At 40.9% G+C, this 19,958-nt stretch overlaps 1 protein-coding gene and 1 long non-coding RNA gene across 3 annotated transcripts; one reads left to right on the forward strand and one right to left on the reverse strand.

Annotated features, from left to right (window-relative positions):
- Positions 1 to 601: 601 nt before the first annotated feature.
- Positions 602 to 8,228, reverse strand: LOC110988566 (uncharacterized). Of its 2 annotated transcripts, none has more exons than XM_022252221.2 (6): positions 7,885 to 8,228; positions 5,885 to 7,137; positions 4,685 to 4,805; positions 3,773 to 3,901; positions 3,171 to 3,289; positions 602 to 2,466 (listed from the first exon to the last, which is right to left on the reverse strand). In XM_022252221.2, the coding sequence occupies exons 1-6, from the start codon at positions 7,931 to 7,933 to the stop codon at positions 2,407 to 2,409; spliced, it is 1,731 nt and encodes a 576-aa protein (XP_022107913.1). In that variant the 5' UTR covers positions 7,934 to 8,228; the 3' UTR covers positions 602 to 2,406. The 2 variants fall into 2 exon arrangements, with proteins under 2 accessions (XP_022107913.1, XP_086999641.1); XM_087143515.1 differs by lacking the exon at positions 7,885 to 8,228 and adding an exon at positions 7,700 to 7,856.
- A 2,258-nt stretch (positions 8,229 to 10,486) lies between these two features.
- Positions 10,487 to 16,677, forward strand: LOC110988581 (uncharacterized). The gene is made up of 2 exons (XR_002599461.2): positions 10,487 to 11,069; positions 14,236 to 16,677. It is a non-coding gene; the product is annotated as an uncharacterized LOC110988581 (long non-coding RNA).
- Positions 16,678 to 19,958: the final 3,281 nt, after the last annotated feature.

A 19,958-nucleotide genomic window follows, 5' to 3' on the forward strand; every position in this document is an offset into this window, starting at 1 on the left:
CAATTTGAATCTTGGACTATCTAGGAACTGAGTTCTTGAGAAATTTAACACTAAAAAGGGTCAATGTTGATTTTTATCTGGCAAATTGGAGATTTTCACCCCCTTTAATCTCATTTGTTGATTTTGTTTGCCTTCTTATCCCTTTAGTTTTCATTTTTTTTCCCCAAGGAGGTTGCTAGCATCCTCCTACCCCATGACACCCTTGCATCACAGACCATGCTTGCATCTGAAGTGTGTTCTGTAAAATGAAGTCATTGCTTTACTTTGTTTCTTTCATGTTGTAAATCACTTGCCCCATTCTGTACAAGGTTTCCCCCTCTCTAAAACACAACTAGTTTTAGAGGCATTTTAGGTGTTTGGGATGTCGGATGTCTCAAAATGAGGGGCAGTTTGGATTCACAATGTGGATGAACTGAACTCTTTCTCAGTTTTCTAACAAGCATAAAACAAAGAAATGCCCACACTTGAAATGCAGCAGTTGTGTTTTTCTCTTCCCTCCTTCCCATTTCACTTTGCAGCAGTTTCACACTTATTTTTTTGGGGGGGGGTGTTTGTTTTTGTTTTTCACAAACGACTGAAAAAACATATTTCTGCCATAGGATTTTGAAGAACAAATGCCACTCAGCAGTAGTGCTGTTTAATATGCACACAATGCACCTGTATCACGGTTCAGAGCACCCAGGCTGCCCAATAGTGCAGTGCACAACTCCTGAAGGAATTGACAATGTGCATTACAAATGTGACTGCAGGCCTGTTTAGTTGCTGATGACATTAATTTCACAGCTTTCATCCTTTTGAAAATGATCACAAAGAGAAACATACCATACTGTTTACAGTTTAATGACAAAATAAATCATTGCACTACTCACAAAACGACATGCCATGTAGACTGTAACTCGTTCCCTACCAATTACTTGGCTGAGCACACAAAAAAACTTGCAATATCTCCCACTAAGCAACTCTAAGAGATTACGTTTCTGTGACATTCTGATGATGAAAGGGGGGCTGTAAAGCTCATTCACCCAATATCCATAGTACTGTCACGTGTGCTTTTGCATCACGGCAATCTCGGTGGCATCTGAAAGGGCGCATGTTACTCTATCTTTCTTTACTTAGTAATATATTCATCAAGGAGGGCAAAAATTCTACAATTCATCCACCCTCTACCGATACTGTTCCCGCCCATAACTGTTTGCATATATCAGATCATAAATGACCCGAATACTGTTAATATTTTTTTTAGGATTTAGGGAACACTCCTTGCAGTAATTCTTAATGGACTGATAAGGTAAAACTGGAGTGAGAAATGCAACCACAGAAAAGGAAAAAAAATCAGCCACACATATTTACAATTCCATGTACGCTGAAATACTGACACAAGGAAACATATGAAAGTAATTCTAAGACTACACAGAAAGGTTTTTGTTTTCACATGAAGATGATTGAGTTGTTCCATTTTCTCAACCCTGTACACAAATTACTTTTTGGTGTCGTGATGTCATTACAGAAATTCATGTCAAACTTATTGAATTAATATCCTTTCTTTAAGTTTATTCTCAAAGGGAACAAATCTATTCAGTCTAAATTGCCCAATTTAATGTGTGCCAGTGATGTCCTTGTTTAGAACTTGTAATGGCATATTTTACTACAAAGGAGTGGCACTGTTTCTGAATTTTTGAATACCACTTTTCCTGACCATCAAAATAACACAATTTAACAGCCACCCACATGCTAGGAATATTTTTTTAGATCAACAACAATCACACGTATTGACATTTTGTCACTGTTTGTAGCTTTATTAAACAGTGAAATGAGAAGACACAGTTCTATAGAGTCGTGATGAGGTCAGACCTGAATTTCAAGATCACAGAAGAGCTGCATTGTAGACACAGATATTACTATCTTCTAGGCAGATGCCGAGACCAAGAGAATTTTCCAGACCAAGGCTCTGACTTTAAGTAATAAAAAGCACAGTAATTATGCTCAGAATGTGTGCTTCAACTGCAATGTCCGTTCCAAATAACGTAAGCACCAATGTCTCCTTCAATAAATATTTTTTAAAAGTTGGGTGCCTTTGGCTTGAAGCACGTAATACCTTCATATTTGCTTAAAAAGGCAAGAATTGTTCCCTTGCACTCGCTGAAAAAATTAATCCATGTCACAATGTGCAATCCAAAGTGCAAGAATAAGTGACATCATATACCGAGATATGACAGACAGTTTATCGGCTACTTGATTGCAGTGACAGTGAGTCCGATCTCTTGGACTTGTTCAAGTCTTCTGGTGGTTAACTGCAAAGCAGTGGACTTCCCAGCCCTCCGGAAGGTGTAGAGGAGTGGAGCTCTTACCAACACTGGCGAGGACTCCTGGTGAGGACTCCTGGTGAGGACCACTACTCTCGTGATCTCATTTGTCATTGCTGTCATCTTCGTCCTCATCTAGGTTCAGTTTGCATTTCTGTTGGATCTAGGAAAAAAGAGGTGATTTCTACTTTTATGGCAAAATGTGTTAAGTCCAGAATCAGCATGTCATATGAAAGCCAAATATGGGAAACAGTTGGCTTGACTAAACTCATCTTTGGAGATTCACAGGTACCCATCACTCTACTTCACTGGTTTCCCTCTGCATCAGGTGAGTAATTAATCTTGGTAAGCAATAACTCTCAGTAGAAGTGAATGCTGTGTGGGTGAGCTTCAAACATTCATGTCATGTCCAAAACTATTAAACCCAAAAGCCATTGTCTGACCAGTGCATCATGACAGTTTTTAAGCTGTCAAGATCTCCGGCCTGGCATCAATTCCAACATTTGAATGTGCACATGTTGGTACAGTATGCCGTGTCTGCCCTCTGTACGTGTTAGCCAATCTTAAGCCATATCCGAATTACCTCCCTGCGGCTTGGAATCACAATCTTGTGGTTGTGGCTGCAATCACAATAGAACTGTGCGCAATTTAAAACCACAGCCAAGTCATTCAGACGAGGCCAGACTCTAGGGAAGGAGCAAATCAACCAATGGAATCTCAGAAGACAGCACGCTGCTGCCTATTTTCACTCTTGAATGATGTCTTTCGTACAACTGTCTGCAGTGGTAACTACTCCTCCAAAAGTGGAAAACTGGAGATCTCTGTCATGTCCTTCAAGTGAAATGCTTCAAGCAAGCATTCTTTTACCTGATAGTTGGTGAAGTGGCCCTGGCTCCGACAGTGATGTTCCACCTCATCCTGCTGCCAGAAACGACGTCCACACAAGAAACACTGGAAAGCAGTCACCTCACGAATGTATTCTTCACCTGATGAAAACAGCGTAAAGGGGGATAAATGAGTACAGGGAAGTATCATTTAGTGCAAAAAAGAGCAACTATCTTATGAGCAGAATGCCAGAGAGTGGCTAGCACAGGTCATCAGCTGTCTGCTTGACGATTCAATCCACATACAATATGGTACTTCAATTGCAATTTAAGGGCTCATTTAATTAGAAAGTAACTCCGCTTGCTGCAAATACATTCAGTGGGTCATGAGTGCTTTTTTCTCAGCACAAAGCATTTCTTTGAGACATTGAGAAACTCAACACGTGGCTGACAGCTAAGATGGTGTTAAAAAAAAAGAAAGCTAAACAAAAACTGCAAAGGATTAACAGTTATTGTTATTTTTTTGCAAATGTACAAATACAGAACAGCCGGTTGCTGAGCCACACACTAAGCGACCATTCTCAACTTACTCTGTACGTACATCTTAAAAGTTTGGTAAATATTAACAAAGTTTCTATGGTTTACCATATTTCTTGGAGGAATCGTAACCCTCAAGCCCGCTCTCAACAGGTTGTTCCTTATTGTCCTTGTTGCCACTCTCGGGTGACTGACAGGGAACGTCTTCTGTCAGAATTGTTGGCTTATTTAACTTGGCTGGGAGGAAGGAATGTGACAACAACGGCATATTGAATTGTTGATAGCTATTTAATAAAGGCAAAGTCCCTAAAGTACAGTGCAATCATATTGCCTCAGAGAATTCACAGCTTGAACATTGGTGGCCAGCTACGTGTCACCACGGATCATTCCTAGTGCGGTTGAACCCTTGATATGGTGAGTTCATTTCTTTCAGCAAGCTGCAACAGTGGTTGCCAACTATGTGACTACTTTTGTGACAATATGAAGCATCATGCATCTTGGAAGTATGTATGAAGGATACTGTATAAGAGAAAGGATTGGCGGTACAGTGCTGTGGAAATGAGAATATAAACTTTTTATAATCAAGTTCTATGAAGTAAGTTTCAATCCAACAAGAAAGGTACACGTCAGTATGACAAAGTACTGTATTTGCATATAACCTGGAACTAAAATACCAGTTGACATGCTGAGGAGCGCAGCGGCATCAACCAGTGGATATTCCTCTTACCTACAGAGTTTGTTTTTGTTCGGAATTCTTACTTTTTATCAAAAAGTTGATTGTTGCTTATACATCATTCATCCCAATAAGCAGTAGGGCTGCCCGCAAAACCAGAGTACCCCGTTCCGTGGCAAGAGTGATTTCACAAAGTTGCAGATAGAATATTCCATTTCAAGAGGTGTAAGAATAATTCCCAAAGTGATAGAGCTTTCAATGGGACATTCCACCTGTCACCTCCCCAAATGATTCTAACCATATGAATCATGATTTATACTCTACCCCATAGTACAACTAGTACCCACCGTTGGCAGTGTCCATGGTGTCTTCGGACCCCACTGCATCCTTCTGTTCCCCATCAGCTTCTTCTCGGTCCTGTTTTACTTTCTTTTCACCTTCTCCACCTGCCTCCTCTTTTTCCTCATCCTGATCAAAGACAAAGCTTACTGTTTTTTAATCAGAGCCCACCATAATTCAACAGTGTCTACAACTGATATCATGGTACTTTTTTCCTTGACACTCTGCAGAACTAAACAGAATCTAACCAGAAAGCTTGAAACCCGAGTGTTTAATTGGAGCTCTTCATGATAAAGCAGTCATCATCACATGACCAAAACCATCATCACTGGGACAACCCAGCACAATTGACAATGTGGCTCCAAATAATAACCATACTGTGCGTACATGTATGTAAAACATGTAGTAGTCCTGTCCAGCAATGATTTTTGTAGGCATGCAACAAGTTTTGAACAAATGAATACACTATATCTTATTTAACAATACTACTTATTACATGAGAGTTAGTGGGATTACTAAATAATGCAGTCCACCTGCGTCCCATATGTGTGACACAGGTGCTTTTGGCCTCATGGTATGTGGGCCACAGATGCACTACATTATTTAATATTCCACATGTGCACGTATGATGATGAATTTATCTTCAAGCAAACTGGATGCGCAGTAAAGATGGAATTATGTGCTCTGTACACAAAAAAGGATTAAAAAGGGGGCCTGTGTAATAAGCGTGTGCACATTTAAACACACCTGATGATCAGCGTGGGACATGAATTTGCAGAAAAAAACTAGGGAAATACACAGAATTAGAGCAGTGCAATGCAGAGTGCAATAAAGACCATAGAACAAAGCATGAAGTCATTTGAACCAAAAGTGTAGTGCAAATGAATGGAGTGCACACCCGTATTGGTTCACACATTAGTTCTCGCACTGATGCCCTTTACACACTAATAAGCCAGTTCAGTGTTCATTTCAGGAACACAGCGCGTGAGTCGGCGCTGATGGGACAGACTATCGCGCACACGCCAAAATAGCCTTGTACGAGACACTCAATGTTAAACTGGCTCAATATGCGCATGACATATTTACATCGGTACTCTCTATCACACTGTTTGTTGCCAAGGATCAACCACTCAGAAAAGACAAAGGTACTGGTACATAAAGTAGGGTCATAAAGTCCATAGCTTCGACAGTTGCTGTTTAGAGCTCACCTTCAATTTTGATCTCACTGGTGACCTAGAACGGGACCTGGATGACCTTTCGGTAGTAGCCTTCAAGCCAGCTTCGGTGCTGTCCCTCTTCTGGTCCCCTTTGACTCCCCTGGAGTCAAGATTGTCTTTCCCACCAGTCGAATGGGATGGCTCGGATTGTGGCTGCTCTGTCTGCTTATCCCTGATTATCGGTGGAACGGTGAACTGTCTCGGGGGGAGTGGGGGGGCTGTTTTGGCCAGGAGGGGCGACATCATCAGCTGGATCTGCTGCTGCACCAGGCTTTCCACGTTAGCTGGCATGTGGGGGTTGATGCTCCGAAAGTTGATGGACTCTGCGATTCGTTTGGGTGGCGTGTGACTTGGGTGCTCCGGGAGGGAAGACCGAGTCTTGTTGGTACTTGAGCCACCGCGTAAGGTGCGGTCGTCCTCCCATCGAGCCCTTGGTGATTTTCCACCATGAGGACTCCACCTTGACCGGTCCCCTTCCCTAACATTCCGATACCGGTCACTGTGGTGGTCATCTTTGCGCACATCGTGGGGACGGTGGTCATCCCTGTGGACATCATGCTGGCGGGGATGTCCACCACGGTCATCCCGGCCACTGAAGTGGCCCCCAACTGGCCCTATGGTCGGCTCGCTGTTCGTCGCTGGTGCCACCCACCAGTCAAAGACATCTTCTGGGTTGGCCTTTAATGTGTCCTGGCCTGTGGGCGGGGCAGAATTCTGACTGCTAGGTGACCAGTGATCACTGTACTGGCGCCAGCCCCTGCCAAAGCTGCCCCTCTGGCCACGCCCCCAACTTCGGCCACGTTCCCCTCCTCGCCCCCGCCAAGTGCTGGCACTGTATCCAGTGTTCTGCTGACTCAGAGGGCCTGACGAGTAGTGAGTGCTTCCACTACCACTTGACTGCTGAGTGTAACTTCCACTATTGTAGGATGCCGCAGCTTGACCTTGTGTGTAGCTGGCACATGCAGAGTAATACTTCTCCATTTGGGCATAGAACTCAGCATACGGGAGATTGGAGGCAGGTGGTGCAGCAGAGGGATTGTTCCCTGATGTGCCCAGCATGGATGAAGATGCCCCTCCACTGGTGCCATAGTATTGGGCAGCAGCAACTGCTGCTGCAGCAGCGGCATTACTGTTTGGGGAGGATGCCACATTGACATTTGGAGCCTGGGTGCCCGACTGAGGACCCGACTGTGGGGTTTGGTTGGTATAAGCAGCAATGGCTTGACTGTAAGACTGCCACAATTCTGCAAACCAAATCAAACAACAAAACTTAACCTAAATGATAACCTTCACATTCCAAATCTTGTGTTCCAAAGCAGAAAGCATTCCATATACTATGTCACTTGACTCCATGTGCATAACCCTATCCAACCATCCGAGCAATTGTATGTCTTTTCTAAGTGAAAAGGCCTAGGGTCTACCTCATTAATTTTTACTGCAAAATGTTACTTTTTAAATTTTTTTTTGTTTCACTGTTATTGCTTTCAGCACCTCCATGCTTTCAGATGGCTGTGTTGTTGGTCACCATGCATGGTCACTGCAGGATATGGCATTCTTTCCGGGGGGGGCACAATTGCAGAATACCCCGCCACCCACCTCTTCTACATTGTAGCAGGCTAAAATGTCACGCTTGACCGCTCACACCCAGTCAGTCGGCGTTGCCTTGCTTAAGGATCGCCACCGTTGCAACATCATAGCCGGCTGCGGAGTACTTGGTTTGAACTCAGAATTTATTTCTCCTATCACCATTCATTCAGCGTGCATTCATTGACTATGCATCCCCACATGGAATCCCATTTTAGTTACCTTTGCTTGTTTGCAACAGCACCCATTTGATTTTGCAGCTTGGTCTGCGTTCCACTTGGACATCCACTTCGACATCGTAGCTTACAATTTCAAGGGGGTCATTTTCGAGTGGCAGGTTATTCTGCAATTACTCCCCGGCGGGGTAGCTTTTGAAGCAAGAAGAGAAACAATAAGGTGGATCCTACCTGCTAATTTTGACATGTTGGACAGTTGTTGTTGCTCTTGTTGCGACATCTGGGATGACAGTGAGGCCTCTGCACGGGCCTACCTGTCTCTGACAAAGATTTCGCAGCCGTCGATTGTCTGACTGGCCAAACACTATTTTACCCTCGTCCTTAAAAAAACAGGTTTTACTTGTAAAATAGGATAAAAATGTCTATTCACATGCAATCTAATCACAATTATATGACACTGCATTGTGTAGAGAGATAAGTGTAAGTACCAGGACCGCGAAACGAAACTGAACGACATGAACAAGCAGCCGTACATAAATGTATGTCGTGACCTCATCTGTGCGTCGCCGGCTGCAGGCCTTCGTATCATATGCAGTGGTAAGTTGGTAACCTTCGTTAGCCAATAATTCACACGGCTTATATCTCAGCTGGGCACCAACGACAGCCATAGTTTTGCTTACTTACAGCTAGCTAGCTAGCTTCGGCAGCTAGCGTCAGGAAACTATACCTTTACTTTTTCAAACAAAACATTCAATGTCAGATTTAGTCCCATCGCACTATTGTCTTATATTGTTTTCATGAATTTGGCTGCTTTTCTGACTTAATTGTTTTAAATTGGCTTGTTGGTCCTATAGCTTGCTGTTTGATCTTTTCTGTCTAATGATAATGGTTTAATACCTCAGTCAGACGCAAATGCAAAGCGATCGAAAGACGCGGCCGGCTCGAATCTTGAAATTATCTGCAGCTTTGTAATGAAAACAAACTTGACTAAGACGACTTGACAACTGCGCAAACTTTCATAGGCCTTCGTGTTATTTCAGTTGTGGTCCGAGTTCAATACAGGCGTTTCACAATACATGTTCGCCTCCTCCAAGAGTTTGCATTGCGTGGGCCAATCACAGTGCACGAGATTTGTCGACACGTTTGGAAAGGGTCGACAAATTTCGCGCGTTGTGATTGGTCAACGTGTTGCAAACTCTTGGAGGCGCACTGTTGTGAATCGTCCGTATTCCGGCACTGATCATGGCACTGCAACTTCACTTCAAAACGCAATCCACTCAATGAGCCTTTTTACGCATGGCAAACATGGATGTGAAGTTGCAAACCGTTGATGCGGGTACAAATTACAGTCGTACAGCTTCAGTCCATTCACCAACTTTCATACAATTACCCAAATTATAGGTATCACAATGAAGTCTGGACAATTAAGTCACCTGATATAACAAAAATTGAACTAATCTAATCCCGGGCCATCAAACCCCGCGGTGAGCCTGAGGGTACGAAGAAACAAAAAGAAAGGAGCCCAGTCGCCCCGCTGTCATCCCCGTAAAAAAAAAAGAAAAAGGTGTGTCAACATTTTTCAGTTCAGATAGGCCAGCTCTAGCGGGTTAGCCTGTAGGCAATTCAAAATTGCTGAACTCAGACGTTCAGTTTGTTAGTTGAAAGCCTTTCTATGAAGTCCCATTGGTGTCACATTCCCTTCGCAATTAATGTGTTTTTCGCAAGGAGGCATACATCCTTCAGTTGAAGTTGCCGAAGCAAGATGGTAATTGTCAAAGGTATGATGACCACTACAGCACTTGCCATCAGGACACGGTGAGTTAACATGAAGTCTTCCAATTTGAGGGCTCAAAATACTAACATGATTGCCCGTAGACGAAAAAGGAAAATAAATTCGGGCGGAATTTCTCATTCCATGCACGTATGTTCATGGTGGCCATTTAGTTAGTGCGCATGCGCTTGAATTCGCTAGTTACACATAGCAACGAAGTTATTTAAAAAGTGTTAACGCACTTTTCCTAAGCAAATTTAATGAAATCTGAAGATAGAATATCTACTAATACCGTACAGACATCTTCTCTATATATGAACAGAACCTGGCTTTATTGTATCATATTTTTCATTTCATCTGAAGAAGATTTTAAAAAAATGGAATTTGAGACACCCCTATTTTTGCGATTTGGTTAAGTTTCTCCAAGAAAATGTAATCGTAAATTTCCTGAATCTACATTCACCTATAAGATCGACGCTTCTTTGAAACCATGGACCTCAGAGGAGCATGTGGCATGCATGTTTGTATACAGGTGTGTTTGTGCACGCACATGTACATGTACATCCTCCATATGTTTGTACATGGTCTTGCATGCACATTTTCTGATTCCCGTCTTTAACATTCAAGTTGGATCACGAAAGACAGAATTTAGCCTTCGCGTTCATATAGCAATCATATACTGTACATGTATACGCTTATAGCATAAAAACACTTTCATGTGCAGGTAACTTCAGAGTGCTTATTCACAATACAAGCACTTGGTAGTGCATATTCCAGTAACGTACCAACCTATGGCCACCCCTCTGCTTTTTGTCAAGTTTTTCTAAACTTATATGATTAATTGGAAAACTCCATTAATGTATTTTATCAAAGATGTTTTTAAGTATGCCAGGAACATTAAGATTACCCAAACCCTGAAACAATTAATTTGTGAATGAACTCTTGCAGCCTGATTTCAAGCAACCTTAGAATTAACCTCTGATGCATCCTTACTAGAAAATGATGCAATTTATTGTTGACCTGGTTCTGCTTTCTTTGTTTGTTTTTTCAGCTAACACATCCATAAGCATCCAGTGATCCTTTGAAACTTTGATGGATTTGTCCTCAGCATTGGATTTCAGCCTAACAAAAGATATTGCTGATGGAGGTGTGGCGAGCTTAAGTTTAAAAATGAGTTTCAATGAGATAAGACGAGTTTCGTGCACAGGTATCATTTTACACAACCCAGATATTAAGTATATTCTCCTCAGGTGAACCCCTTTGCAAATAGCCCCGGTAGCATTGACATAAGAATTTCTTAAAAATTCTTTCAAGGGTACTGGCCTAGTCTGAATAGGAGTTTCCACAATGAAACGTTGACCGAGTATAGAGGATTGGACTCAAATTTGCCTGGCAACAGCCACATTGTTTTCGTTGAAGAAGCAGCGCGTTTTCGAAGACAATCACACTCTTTCACCTAGAATGCCCAGTGCGCAGCCTGCGCTAGCGAACAGGTGATTGCGTGAATGAGTAGCGTATAGTAGCGTGGATCGCTGGGATACGCCATGCTATGCTAACCAGAATAGGGGATGGAGTCGCGAAGACAGGTTGAGCGTCAGAGATGTGGCTATCACAAGAAATGGAGACCTGACGGTGTCGTGTTCCCGTAAGTAGTGCTAACATTTCGCAGGGCGGTGAATAATCCCCTATGACTGTGCCGTTATGAGTGCGGGAGGAGTAGGCAGTTGTGTTCAGATATTTTGTGCATTATTTTGTTAGTTTTGCCTGAAGAAAATGTTGCCGAGTGTCATAAATTGGTCGACGGCATCGGATGTGCACCCACCCATAGGCTATACGAATTCTGACGACACCCCAGACTCTGGCTGGCGACATTTTGTTCACGATTTGCTAATACGTAGAGGCGTTTACGTAATTTAATCGTACGCAGTAACAGGGACATATTAAAACTTGACTGTTTCACCATGGAGCATGGGGGAATGACACAGATGGAGTTGTAACTCAGGCACTTCAAAGCGTCCAATGATGGTCGCCGCCGAGTCTTACGAATAATAGAAAACATTCCCAAAATGCCTTATTGCTGCCTGCATCTTAGCCAGACAAGCGGGGCCAGTAATATCCTGGCAAAACTTGTAGTTTTTTTGCTTGCAATTAAATACAAACTGTCGATGTGACCAAGAAACAGAGAGAAAAATTCCTGATATTAGACCTACTTTTGCCATCATAAATAAACTTTTCAAATTTTGACACAGTTTCATTATCCATGCAAAATTCTAGTTTCCTCCGTCCAATATACATCAGTGTCAAAGACTTGGAGCGAATTTGGCTAAGACTGGCCAAGAAATGTTCACTACTTCTGGAAAGCTTAGTTCATTAGCAACAAAATGCGCTATTTCATCACAAGGAGTGATCGTGAAATCTCATAAAATACGCCTTTGTACAAATGCCATAATAAAAATGGTTCAAACAAAACACAAAATCTTACAAACAGCTTGACTATTTATTCCTAAAAGAAGTCCAGAAGAAAGCGTTCGATAAGGGCAACAACTGCACATGAACACTTTGGGTATACAGCCTAAAAAAAGCAACTGCGCAAACACTACATTTGATGATGTTGTCGGTTCATATCAAGCACCAACGATGGCATGAATATTCAACTTCCTATACTGCAGTACACAACGTTTCAGGGATGCAGATTACCAACGAAAAATTGCGGCGACGATCATGGGGTACAACGGGAGCTTATGGTTGCAAAACAAGTGGTGGGTAGCAGGCGTGGGCTGCGCTCTGGCTATGGACATACCGGGCATGCCAGAAAGTGGTAATCGGCCAGATGTTATAGCCCGGGCAGTTCAAACTCCTTCTGTGTCCTTCCTCCATGGTTTCACCATGTAGGCCTAACTAATCATTTAAAGTCACGGTTTACAGGCCCTACAATACTACTCCCATACCACAGCAATGTTGCACTAATTCATCAAAGTCGATCATTTGGGCACTGCTTGATGGTATTTTGATGAACGTAATTGTACTTGATATGATTTATAACCGTTTCACTTGTTAAATTTGTTATAAAATAAACAAAGAGCTTATTTCCAAAATGCGATAAGCGCCAAAATTGATATACCTTTCAGAATCCTACCTTCTCTCAGTTGCCTACAGCTAGTTTCTGCATCTCTTAGACAGCCAAACACAACTCTAATGAGTCAAAATAGTGAAACAGAAGCTTGAAGATAACTACTCACTGTTTAATTCTTCAATCTTTCATAACTGTGAAAAAATGCACGTTTTTCAAATGGATATAGGTCATCCCATGTCCGAGCATACCAACACATCAGTGAATAATAGATACATACCAATTATTAGCAGAAATTGCCCTTCCATGTGGTCAGGGTAGAGATCAATAAAGTAGGCAGTTTTCACGTAGAAATCCACCCTTTTAGTAAAACTGAAACACCATCTCATTTTTCATCAATATATGCATTTTTTCTCAAAATAATCAGAACATACTATTTTAATTGATGTTGCGAAGATTTGGCTTTGAGAATTAAGGGTTGCATGACCTTTGACACACATCTGTGACCTTTTGCCCCATTTAAAAACTAGAGTACTGGTCTGACATGGAATAACCCGTATACCTCATTTTGGAAACAAACTCTTCAAATAAAATTATTTTGTCGTGGCCAAATCAAAGTGAATTTATGTACGGACGTTATAGGCTGATTCGTCATTGAATTTCATGCATTCTAATTCATTTTTACGGCATCACTAGAAAAACTTTGATTCATACGTATCTTTTCATTGTTTGTGTCGTTCGATGAAAAGTTATTTTATGTTCCTTATTTTCACACTTTCTGATAATTAATTTTTGAATCAGAAAAAAGGCATGCAAGCTTGGGCAAGATGATAGGATATAAATTTATGTACCCTTTTACAAGTTCTTTGTTTCGTAAACTATGTTGTTTATAAAACCTTGTTTTCAAATTCTTTATAATAACATCCAAAAGAAATAAGAATAAAGACGAGATATGCAGAAATAAAACATAGAAGAAATGCAAACTCTATAACTTTACAAACATTCAGTTTTGCATGTTTAATATTATATTTAAATCCTTAATTCATCATTCTTACACATTCCTTATTCCATTACTAAGTTACAGATTCATGACAAGAATAGAAACTAATTGCAAACAAACAGAAAAGTTGATTCGGAAGCATTTCGATACAGTTTTCATATTTTTGCTGACATTTCTATGTCTGGCCATTGGCGAATTCGAACGGCAAATTTTACGGTGTTGAAAGCTCTTAACTGAAAATATTGGAACAGAATGTTGAACAAGCGCAAAAAGTGGCTGATCAATTTCACAATTTATCAAATTATTTGTTCCGTTCTTTAACCTTAACCACCTCAAATCCTGACCAACAAGACTGTCAATGTTCATGACACCTAATAGGTCTATGTCTTTTACAGCAACCATAGGAAATACTCAAATGCTAGTACAAATTCGTTGGATTTTTTCTCCAAAGTCCCTGGGCGTGTTTCTGTGCTGATGTGTCTCAGTTGTTCCACTATTTCAAAGGTTTTTTTTACCACCTTTGTAGTTTTATGCTAATAAGTATTTCCACAAAACTGTATTGTCATCCCAGCGAGAAAGCGCCAATGTAACATTGGTTTTCACACATAAAGTCTTTTTTTCTGTAGATTTTTCTTTTTGCTGATTCATTGTTGTTTATGTGCATAACAATAACAAAGCACCAATCCCTCTCTAAGAAATGTTTTCAGTAGGTAAATTTTGGGTTCACAATTATTTGAACAGAAACATTTGTGCACAGAACCACGTCTTCCCTAGATAACTTCGCAGCAACAGCACCCTCAGATGTCCGGGAAAGTATGGATAATTTTAATTGTTGAAAAGCATACACTTTTCAATGCATTCAACCAACTAGAAAAGTAAATGAGTTGTCATACATTGAAGTAGAATGGAAAGTTGAAGAAAAATTATGTCTTAGAAAACATAATATCAACTTTACTAGAAATGGTTTGGGATTATTCATCCTCAGTTTTTGTAAAGCTCAGTTCTTTATGTATTGATGACCAGGGTCTTTATGTCATGATGTCTCCAAGTCTCGAAGTTCTGACGTCTTGGTGTCTTGAGGTCCTGGTCTATTTATATTCTAAATCTTGATGTCTTGTTGTCCTTGTGATTTGATGTCTTGATGTCCTGATCGTCTTGATGTCTTGATCGTCTTGATGTCTTGATGTCTTGACGTCCTAGTGTCCTGATGTCCTGATATCCTGATGTCTTGATGTCATGATGTCTTGGTGTCTTGATATCTCGATGTCCTGATGTCTTGGTATCCTGATGTTTGGATGTCTTTATGTCTGGATAGCCCGATGTCTGGGGAAATTGGGTGATGAGATCGGTTGGATGAGACTGGTTGGAGTTCTTCCTCCTTAGTCACTTCCTTCCTCTGACTTTTTCCCCTGATGTCCAGATATCCTAATTTATTGATGTCCTGATGTCTTGATGTCTTGGTGTCCTGATGTCTTGATGTCTTGGTGTCTTGATGTCTTGGTGTCACGATGTCCTGGTTGTCTTGACGTCCTGACGTCTTGGTGTCCCGATGTCTTGATATCCTGATGTCTTGACGTCCTGATGTTTTGGTGTCTCGATGTCGTGATGTCTTGCTGTCTGGACATACTGATGTCTTGGGGAAGTGGATGATGAGATTGGTTGGATGTTGAAAAGCATACAATTTTCAATGTATTCAACCAACTAGAAAAGTAAAGGAGTTGTCATACATTGAAGTAGAATGGAAAGTTGATGAAAAATTGTGTCTTAGAAAACATAATATCAACTTTACTAGAAATGGTTTGGGATTATTCATCCTCAGTTTTTGTAAAGCTCAGTTCTTTACGTATTGATGACCAGGGTCTTTATGTCATGATGTCTCCAAGTCTCGAAGTTCTGACGTCTTGGTGTCTGGAGGTCCTGGTCTATTAACATTCTAAATCTTGATGTCTTGGTGTCCTTGTGATTTGGTGTCTTGATGTCCTAATTGTCTTGATGTCTTGGTGTCTTGATGTCTTGACGTCCTAGTGTCTTGATGTCCTGATATCTTGATGTCATGATATCTTGGTGTCTTGATATCTCGATGTCCTGATGTCTTGGTATCCTGATGTCTGGATGTCTTTATGTCTGGATAGCCCGATGTCTTGGGAAATTGGGTGATGAGATCGGTTGGATGAGACTGGTTGGAGTTCTTCCTTCTTAGTCACTTCCTTCCTCTGACTTTTCCCCTGATGTCCTGATATCCTAATTTATCGATGTCCTGATGTCTTGGTGTCCTGATGTCTTGATGTCTTGGTGTCACGATGTCCTGGTTGTCTTGATATCCTGGTGTCCTGATGTCTAGATCGTCTTGATGTCTTGATGTCCTGATTGTCTTGATGTCTTGGTGTCCTGATGTCTTGGTGTCCTAATGCCTTGATGTCCTAATGCCTTGATGTCCAGATTGCCTTGATATCTTAGTGTCTTTATGTCCTGATTGTCTTGGTGTCTTGACGTCCTAGTGTCTTGATGTCCTGATATCTTGATGTCATGATATCTTGGTGTCTTGATATCTCGATGTCCTGATGTCTTGGTATCCTGATGTCTGGATGTCTTTATGTCTGGATAGCCCGATGTCTTGGGAAATTTGGTGATGAGATTGGTTGGATGAGACTGGTTGGAGTTCTTCCTTCTTAGTCACTTCCTTCCTCTGACTTTTCCCCTGATGTCCTGATATCCTAATTTATCGATGTCCTGATGTCTTGGTGTCCTGATGTCTTGATGTCTTGGTGTCACGATGTCCCGGTTGTCTTGATATCCTGGTGTCCTGATGTCTAGATCGTCTTGATGTCTTGATGTCCTGATTGTCTTGATGTCTTGGTGTCCTGATGTCTTGGTGTCCTAATGCCTTGATGTCCTAATGCCTTAATGTCCAGATTGCCTTGATATCTTAGTGTCTTTATGTCCTGATTGTCTTGGTGTCTTGACGTCCTAGTGTCTTGATGTCCTGATATCTTGATGTCATGATATCTTGGTGTCTTGATATCTCGATGTCCTGATGTCTTGGTATCCTGATGTCTGGATGTCGTTATGTCTGGATAGCCCGATGTCTTGGGAAATTTGGTGATGAGATTGGTTGGATGAGACTGGTTGGAGTTCTTCCTTCTTAGTCACTTCCTTCCTCTGACTTTTCCCCTGATGTCCTGATATCCTAATTTATCGATGTCCTGATGTCTTGGTGTCCTGATGTCTTGATGTCTTGGTGTCACGATGTCCTGGTTGTCTTGATATCCTGGTGTCCTGATGTCCAGATCGTCTTGATGTCTTGATGTCCTGATTGTCTTGATGTCTTGGTGTCCTTATGTCTTGGTGTCCTAATGCATTGATGTCCTGATGCCTTGATGTCCAGATTGCCTTGATATCTTAGTGTCTTTATGTACTGATTGTCTTGGTGTCTTGATGTCTTGATGTCCTGGTGTCTTGATGTCCTGATATCTTGATGTCATGATGTCTTGGTGTCTTGATATCTCGATGTTCTGATGTCTTGGTATCCTGATGTCTGGATGTCTTTATGTCTGGATAGCCCGATGTCTTGGGAAATTTGGTGATGAGATCGGTTGGATGAGACTGGTTGGAGTTCTTCCTTCTTAGTCACTTCCTTCCTCTGACTTTTTCCCCCGATGTCTTGATATCCTAATTTATCGGCGTCCTGATGTCTTGATGTCCTGATGTCCTGATGTCTTGATGTCTTGGTGTCACGATGTCCTGGTTGTCTTGATATCCTGGTTGTCTTGATATCCTGGTGTCTTGATGTCCAGATCGTCTTCATATCTTGATGTCCTGATGCCTTGATGTCCAGATTGTCTTGATATCTTGTGAACGATGACATAGTCTTGGTTTTTCAGTGCTTTCTTCTTCAATATTTATAATGTTCAAAAATTATGAAGTAGATCCGGATAGATTACCGTACTGTAGTCACCTCATGCGGGCGGTTTGTTGATGCACACGCAAGCTTATTCTGTATACAACATTGGGTACCTGTATTGTTCAATTTAAATCAATTTCTACTGAGTATTGCAGTGCAGTGTCAATGCAGTTTGATTGTCATTCAGAAATGGGGTTACAATATAAATAGCCCCCTCCCTGGTTGACGTCACAGAAATGGCACCAACAGATGTGAAGAAACGATTTAAAATATTTCATTGTTCAAGAAAAGGTCCAGTTTCAAAATACTTATAAACCACAATGGATGTAAAAAAAAACCGTTTTCATACATAGTTCAGACGTGAAGTGTCCGATCGCAGTATTCAGCCATGGAATGTAATAAAAATGGTCACTCGGTGTTAAACGTGTGCATCTAAGCATTCATATCTGTGTCCAGCTTTCAGCTGCGTGAGCTTAGCCATTCGAAATCGCCAGTAAACAAGTATCTTTAAAAATACAAGCGAAGAAATCCAATACATATTCATTTATTATAACCACAGCCGAGAGCATATTTACTCAGTGCGACCACCTGAAACTCACTTTCAGTGTTGTTGTTTTCAAGGTTTTCAGAAAAAAAAACAAATGCCAGTTTTGAAACATTTCTTGCTAAAACTCATCTTAATTACATACACAACATCAAACAAAGACAAGCAACATGAAATATCCTTTTCCGTTTTTCATGGCTCTTGCAAATGATTTTGACATCGTCACCCCGATGTGATTATTATTGTGCATACAGGAAGTGCTAAATGGGCAGCATATAAACGGAAAGGGAGAATATAATGTAGAAGGTTTGGTGATTCACGGGCTGTCGAACTAAACGACAATTAGTCGCATTTTTGTACATTATCGAATAAAAAAATTATAGTTTAGACGTGTTTCTGATGAAGTGGAATGGACATTCCGCTTAAATGTGAGTTTTTAATCCCTTCTTGTTTCCCTTTAATGACTATTCATAAATTCGTGTCTTTGTGACCCGTTTGTGATCGGTGTTTTTTTATTTCGCTTTCGATCCTTCAAATAATGTTTAGTTTCTTGCATGTACCTTTATAATGGCTAGCATTTCGTTTCATGATTTTGATTTCAAGTAACGTTTCTTTCTTTTTAGTTTTTTCTCTTTCATGTTCAGGACTGTATGACGAAAACGGTCGACAAAGGAAAAAGCAAACGTACAGAACCTGATAGGTAAACACAACTTTGGTCAAATTTCTTTCTTTATTGTCATTTTGTTTTGCTTTCTGTTTTGCTGTATGTTGTGGTGGTTGCTGTTTTGTATTTGGTTGGGGGTTTTGTTTTGTTTTATTTTTGCACATTTTCTGCTTTAGTAGTTTCCATTTTGTATCGTTTCTTGTCCTTGTCCCTTTTTTATCTTTGTTTTCTTTGACAACTGTTCAAGTAATCGATTTTAACTTAAAACCATCGTCGTTTAACTGTCGTTTTACCGTCGTTTTCGAGCTCTTGAGGATGTTTTTGTGCTAAAATTTAAAACCTTGGATTCAGCTTGAATCTTTTTATGTGGAATTAATGCACATTGTCTATTGTTCTTTAGTGTCTGTGTTTTGATGTTCAGAAAATTGATGTATGGAACCTCTGGATGGATGGCGGAATCGAGCTGAAGACACTGGTTAGATTGCTTCCACTAGACAATTGCTACATTGAAGTGAACGTCAGCTTAATTTTATTTGTTTAATGAAAATGTAATTGAAACTGGTCAGACTCCCCCCCCCCAAAAAAAGCTACATTTTCAATTTCAAACAGTTCGTGCGCTAGATCTTTGTTCCTCGGGCGTACACGTACTTGCCGTCGCGCTTGTTCCGTCGTTTCGTCAGCCCTCGGTTTCTTCCTGTTTCGTTGACCTGTGGGATTCACTTTTATTATTTTGTTCTCTTTTCTTCAAGATGGTGTCTATTAATTCTTAGGTCATGGATGTGCGAAGAAGGAAGCGAGCTCAAGATGACTGGTCACTTAGCATTTAGATGTGCCTCACTAAAGTGCATAAGATAAGCAATTTTTCAGTTTGAGCAAAACTTTTGGCCTGTTTAACGAAAGGTAAGGCTTTGAGTTTCTTTTTGCTTTTCCTGCTTTCTTTACCAGGGCGTATTGTTTGCTTCCACTATTTGTGCTTCATTATTGTTTCGCAGGTTGTTTCTTTTTATGTGTCTTTCGTATTTTTTTATTCTTTCTTTCGACCAGCGAAACAAGTTTATTTTTCATCATAAGCTCCAATGAGCAGACGTACAATTCTGACGATGGAGGAAGCGGACTGTACACGACTCAACACAAACTGCAAATAAGGTGAATCAAGTTCTGTTTTAGGCATTCTTTTCAAACTCATTGATCCTTGTTGTTTATTCCTTTTTTTTCTCCGGCAATACTCGACGCCATATTCCGTGGCTCGTGTATACCGCTTTTTTAGCTGATTATTTCTTTTCCATGTTCGTTTTCGATGGTATTTTTTGTGGCTGCGTGTGTCGTTCGCGCAGTTTTTGATATGTGCTTATGTT

This window comes from Acanthaster planci, linkage group LG11 (genome assembly GCF_054643075.1).
Source record: "Acanthaster planci isolate LZ-2023a linkage group LG11, COTS_SCS, whole genome shotgun sequence".
Lineage (NCBI taxonomy): Eukaryota > Metazoa > Echinodermata > Asteroidea > Valvatida > Acanthasteridae > Acanthaster > Acanthaster planci.

What these genes read in the sequence shown, in the direction of transcription:
- LOC110988566 (XM_022252221.2), bottom strand. Translation starts at nt 7,933, where the DNA reads ATGTCGCAACAAGAGCAACAACAACTGTCCAACATGTCAAAATTAGCA. An exon ending in CGATTCCTCCAAGAAATATG is followed by an intron (nt 3,290 to 3,772) that starts GTAAACCATAGA and finishes TGTTTTCATCAG; the next exon opens with GTGAAGAATACATTCGTGAG. An exon ending in GCCACTTCACCAACTATCAG is followed by an intron (nt 2,467 to 3,170) that starts GTAAAAGAATGC and finishes CTTTTTTCCTAG; the next exon opens with ATCCAACAGAAATGCAAACT.